The sequence below is a fragment of the Cimex lectularius genome, unplaced genomic scaffold (assembly GCF_000648675.2).
Source record: "Cimex lectularius strain Harlan isolate CLEC.00 unplaced genomic scaffold, Clec_2.1 scaffold426, whole genome shotgun sequence".
In the NCBI taxonomy this organism is placed as follows: Eukaryota; Metazoa; Arthropoda; class Insecta; order Hemiptera; family Cimicidae; genus Cimex; species Cimex lectularius.
Genome location: NW_019394180.1, coordinates 89,582 through 94,828, shown reverse-complemented (window position 1 = coordinate 94,828; position 5,247 = coordinate 89,582). Strand labels below are relative to the sequence as shown.

Below are 5,247 nucleotides of genomic sequence, written 5' to 3'. Positions count from 1 at the left end.
CCTCAAATTACACATAAAAACTTGGGAAAGTATTGGCATTTTGTATGTTTTTACATGTTGCTGTTTGCTTCTTTTCATATAAAAGCTGAGTTTCTGTTTTATTCGAACAAACGTTGTGATAAGACGAATTATCGACATGAGTTTTGACAAATGGAAACCGATGCGATCTAAAATGAAATGAGGCAATTTGTTACAAACTACATCCTCCCTCTGCAAAAACCTCGATATATATAGGCTAACGAGCTCAATAATTATCTTCTGAAGGAATATGATCACCGTTGCTGTGGTTTTGACGGTGTTGTGCCTCGTCTTCAGCCCTGCCGAGGTAGGCTTGTCGATGAATCCTGGCATTGTTTTTATGAACTTTATTACTTTCAGGGTAGGAAAACTGTGATAGATTTCGAAAAGGTGGAGAACTGCAAGGGTTTCAAAGGGCTGGCAGTGCTGGAAGGCATAGAAATCGTCAACCTCGGACTGCGCGGGACAGGGCTCAACGCTTTGGTGAACATCACAGGGCCAATCCCTGACAAAATAAAGGTATAATGAGTATATTCGTTCTTGGCTTAATTGGACGGAACTTACCCAATTTTAGAAACATTTTATCGCCTTATGAGCAGTAATCAGTTAGTTCAACAATTTGGGTACAATGACTTGAACTTTGTGTATAGGCATAGCATAGTGAACCGCTCTTTAGTTTAAACCTAACTTTTTTTTTGTTGATAGCTCTTTAAAAAATTTAAATTCTGAAGCATGCTTTATAATATTTATAAACTTGCAGTCCTTTGCAAATATGTGTAAATTGTTGTTAATATTTTAAATAAAGATTCTATTCTATGCTATGGGGTAAATTATGATAAGCTGACAATTGTAAATAGGCAAAAGGAGACCCGTTTTAATAAATCTTTATTTCAAAAAACTTTAATTGAAATGAGAAAAAATTCATTTTCAAAGAAAACACAATTTTGTGGGGACAAAAAATGTGGGGACCGCGGTAGCCGAGTAGTTAGCGTGAGAGACTCTCGGCTCATAGACGCCACGGTCGTTGGTTCAATTCCCACCGTCGCCTCTGGCCCTTTTTTCACGATAACCCCCCCCCCCAAGAAATTTTTTTTTTTTTTAGGGGGGCATCCGACAGTATTACAACACACATTCAAAGCGCACTCACGGAAATAAATACATTCACACCTATATGCACTGCATTCATTCTATTTGGTAGATGGAGTACTCCATATTCCTCCATCACCTGCATACAATAACAAAATAATCTAATTGGGGTCGATTTATAAATATTCCGCCTTCGACCTAGGTCAAGTGCACGGCTCGAGGGCGATGGGGTGAAATATTAAAAAAAATTAATTAAAATGTTAACAAATTAATTTTCATAGAAATCATATATTTTTCGGGGCATTCAGCAGCATTACAACGCACATCAGCCCCTCCCCATTCACTCTAATAAATTCACTCACTCATACAAAACACGTAGATACAACAAAAAAAGCGGAACAGGACCCTGAAACTCGTTAGCGTGCCCGAGAACCATTCTTACATCCGGCGGCATGCCTACACGCTCTCTGTATAGAGCCAAAGCATGACACGCCTCTATTATGTAGGGCACAGCGAGCGATAAAATTTTCCTTATGAAAGTTGTCTTTTTGTACCATAGGAACAAAAGCACACTCAAACAATGAGATAGACAGATCCAGAGACTAAAAAAATTGTTCATAGGAAAGCCTGTAGAAATAGCTAAAAAGTGTGCTAAACCAGATCACTCCTATGCTTGTTACCTTAACATGTCTCCTCGGATTCCTATTTTTACCGTGACCTCTGTGGGGGTCGGCGGCATAGTAAAAAGTTATAAAAACATTCAGACTCTGCTCATGCTTATGTAATGTTCACAAACCACTTAAAAATAATAAATGAAGCAATTTGCGCCCCGTTGGCCCAGTTGATAAACCTGTTTTGAACAGGGACCTTTCCGTCTACTTATGAAGTTATCAACTGCAACACCTGTTTTCAAAAAACGGAGACAAAAGTAGCAAAGAGACCCTTAACTCTTACCCCAGCATTTTCAAAAAATATTTGAAACAGTTTATAAAATAAAATTAAATAACTTTCATAGATAAAAATAAAGCATTTTGGCTTTAGTCTGGGAATAGCTATGAGGAATAGTTATGAAAAAAATGCAAATTATACAATATGATCTGACCTTTTTGGCACAAAAAACCACCACTTGCTCTTAGAGAAAGAAGCTTCAGCATTTTTGTGTTAGGGGTGCTGTTATTGAATTTTGTAAAAGATTCCCTGTAAATAGACAATTGTAAAAGTTAATAATAACGCTTGTAGTCAGAGAATTGTGTTAAGTTCAATCCTAGAACCACTTTTTTTTAAAACATATATAAAGACGATTTAATCAGTTTTGTAAATAAGTTTATTAGGTTTCGTGGTCCGCTTGACCAAATAAATTCTTTTCAATTAATTAAGGTTTTGGTTGAGATAAAAAAGTCATTGTCACAAGCGGGATTCGAACCCACGACCGGTTCAATACACCGCTGTTCTACCACTTGAGCTAACGTGATTTCGATGCTCTCGTACACCAACTCTCCAGCTCAACCTACAACCGTTCGAATTTTCCCTCTTTTTGCCATTTTCAATCTCAACCAAGACCTTACATAGAGAGAATAATTAATTGAAAGAAGTAAGTTGGTCAATTGATCACTAAAACGTAAATGAAGTTCGAAGTCAATTTTAAGTTGAGATAAAAAAAGTCAGTGTCACAAGCGGGATTCGAACCCACGACCTTCGGCTTGATACGCCGCTACTCTACCACTTGAGCTATTGTGACTTCCATCCGCTCGGTGTACACTAACTTCCCATCCCAACCCCACCTTTCGAATTTTCCCTCCTTTTTGCCATTTCATTTGTCGCCGAGAATCGAATAGGTTACACGACATTTGAAAAATGCTTATTTAGCCGAGGGTCGTTGGTTCGAATCTCGCTCGAGACACTGACATTTTTATCTCATAAATAAGATAGGATAAATAAGAAAAGGATTTTAATAATTAATTTAAAATTAACCTCATAATTAAAAAAATAAAATAAAATAGTGTGCCAGCTCGCCATGTCTGTTTTTTAAATTATTTCACGAGTTTTATATAATAATTTAAATTATTTGTCTTTTCGTGAGAATGTCACGTTCAAAATTTAGTGTAAGTGTTATACTTCTGTTTCTCTGCAGGCGAGTGTTGACGCTAGTAAGTGCAAGTCGGCCGAGGATGGGGAATGCGAGCACTTCGTTCATACGAATCACGACTTCTGCCAGTTGTTGAGGGACAAAAAACAGTTTTACACCCCCCTGTTCGACGCCGTCACCCCGCGGCCGTTTTGCCCCGTCAAAAAAGTAAAAACTGCCACTTTTATTATTTTGCTCAAAACCCAATTGGATTTGGCTTGTTCGCAGGGAGTGTTCCGGGTGTCGAATGCGACCATGGCGTCGAACGAGGTAGTCTCGTTAATCAAATTCGTGCCCAGCTATATGAACATCCACTGGCGAATCACGGTGAAAGCCTATCCGGCGAAGAGCAAAGAGGTCCTCCTGTGCATAGTCATAACTTTCAAACTGAAAGACCTCCGCGAATGAAACTGAACGTCCGTACTCACTGCGTTTTTCATTCATTCAAAAGAATGGACAGTCATCGTAATGTTAAAAACTAAAAATTATAGATTTTTAACTCGCAAACTGTTTTATTGTCCCTTACTACATAACAAAACGGCCATATTTCATTTGTCATAATGTGGGCAAAGATTTCTTCTACTTTAGTAAGTCTGTCAAAAGAAGATCAATATCAAAGAGTTCCGAAGAATTTCATTGGTTTATATAATCATATCACAGCTGGGACCAAATACTCAGAACCCGTGGGAAAATTCATCAGTATCTTCCAAGCTGAGATTCATGCAATCGAAACATGTACCCAAGTCAACCTGAGTAAAGGGTACAAAATCAAGAATATAGCTATCATCTCAGATAGCCAAGCAGCCATCAAAGCACTAAGCTGAAATATCATTCGTTCAAGGATGGTGCTGAACTACCAAAAAAGAATAGGAACGAGAGGGAAACACCTCTTTTAAGAACGACACCATCTATTGATACAGAGATGGATCTAGAACGCAAGAAGGTACAAGGGCAGGAGTAGATAGATAGATAGATAGATAGATAGATAGATATACTTTATTTACAAAATGAAAAAATTTAAAGTTAAAAATAAATAACACAGTATTGTTATGGCATGGTATTAAAACCGTCAGCCAGAGTTCGGAGTGCATTACTATCCCAAGAATATGCATAATTATATAATTATGAGAAAAGGAGAATTTAAAATATCAACTTCAGAGGTTACAATTATTTACAGGATTTCGAAATTACAAGGTTGAATTGCGATAAATTTTGAAAATAATAAAAATGACACTTCAAAGAACAAAAGGATTCTAACTTACATAGGGTCCCCCACAGGCCAACAGAATTCGCATTTAGAAGCCCACAAACTAGAAATTATATGTATTAAGACAAACAGAACAAAAAAATAAAAAAAAACAGAAAACAAAAAAAATAAATAAAAAAGACAAAGAAAAAAGAAACAAAATAAGACGAAAAGAACATTAATTCCCTACATTCCAATGTATTCATATCTGTAAAACCAGGCTTTCCGAGCAAAATCAACAAGACCCCCGCAATCGGAGCCGTTCAGAAAGGCTATGAGCTCTTCCCTCGTCAGAAAACCCCTACCCACATACAGATACCTCAATTCGTTCAGGACCGAGCATCTAGCGAGAAAATGAAATGCATCCTCACGATCACCTGAGTTGCATAGAGAGCTCACTGCAGTGGCAGGAGTACTCCCAACCCAAGGCCTGAAATCGAGAGATGTACTCAACTTGACTAAAGGGCACAAAAACAAGATGTCAGATAGCCAAACAGCCATCAAAGCACTACGCTCAAATATCATTCGTTCAAGGATGGTGCTGAACTACCAAAAAAGAATAGGAACGAGATGGAAACACCTCCTTTAAGAACGGCAGCATCTACTGATACAGAGATGAATCTAGAACGCAAGAAGGTACAAGGGCAGGAGTATTCGGTACTGGAACCAAATACTCAGAACCAATGGGAAAATACAACCAGCATCTTCCAAGCTGAAGTCCATGCAATCGAAAGATGTACTCAACTTGACTAAAGCACAAAAACAAGAACAT

At 37.8% G+C, this 5,247-nt stretch overlaps 1 protein-coding gene across 1 annotated transcript; it reads left to right on the top strand.

Annotated features, from left to right (window-relative positions):
* The first annotated feature begins 267 nt into the window (after window positions 1-267).
* On the top strand, window positions 268-3,716 carry LOC106667495. The gene is made up of 4 exons (XM_014395450.2): window positions 268-325; window positions 379-537; window positions 3,236-3,397; window positions 3,458-3,716. Exons 1-4 carry the CDS (start codon window positions 269-271, stop codon window positions 3,635-3,637), a joined length of 558 nt encoding a protein of 185 aa, XP_014250936.1. The 5' UTR covers window position 268; the 3' UTR covers window positions 3,638-3,716.
* The last annotated feature ends 1,531 nt before the right edge of the window (window positions 3,717-5,247 follow it).

Excerpts from the sequence above, each read along its gene's own strand:
- LOC106667495 (XM_014395450.2), top strand. The coding sequence starts at position 269 with ATGATCACCGTTGCTGTGGTTTTGACGGTGTTGTGCCTCGTCTTCAGC. Across the intron at positions 538-3,235 it reads CAATCCCTGACAAAATAAAG|GCGAGTGTTGACGCTAGTAA; the intron begins GTATAATGAGTA and ends GTTTCTCTGCAG. Across the intron at positions 3,398-3,457 it reads CGTTTTGCCCCGTCAAAAAA|GGAGTGTTCCGGGTGTCGAA; the intron begins GTAAAAACTGCC and ends GCTTGTTCGCAG.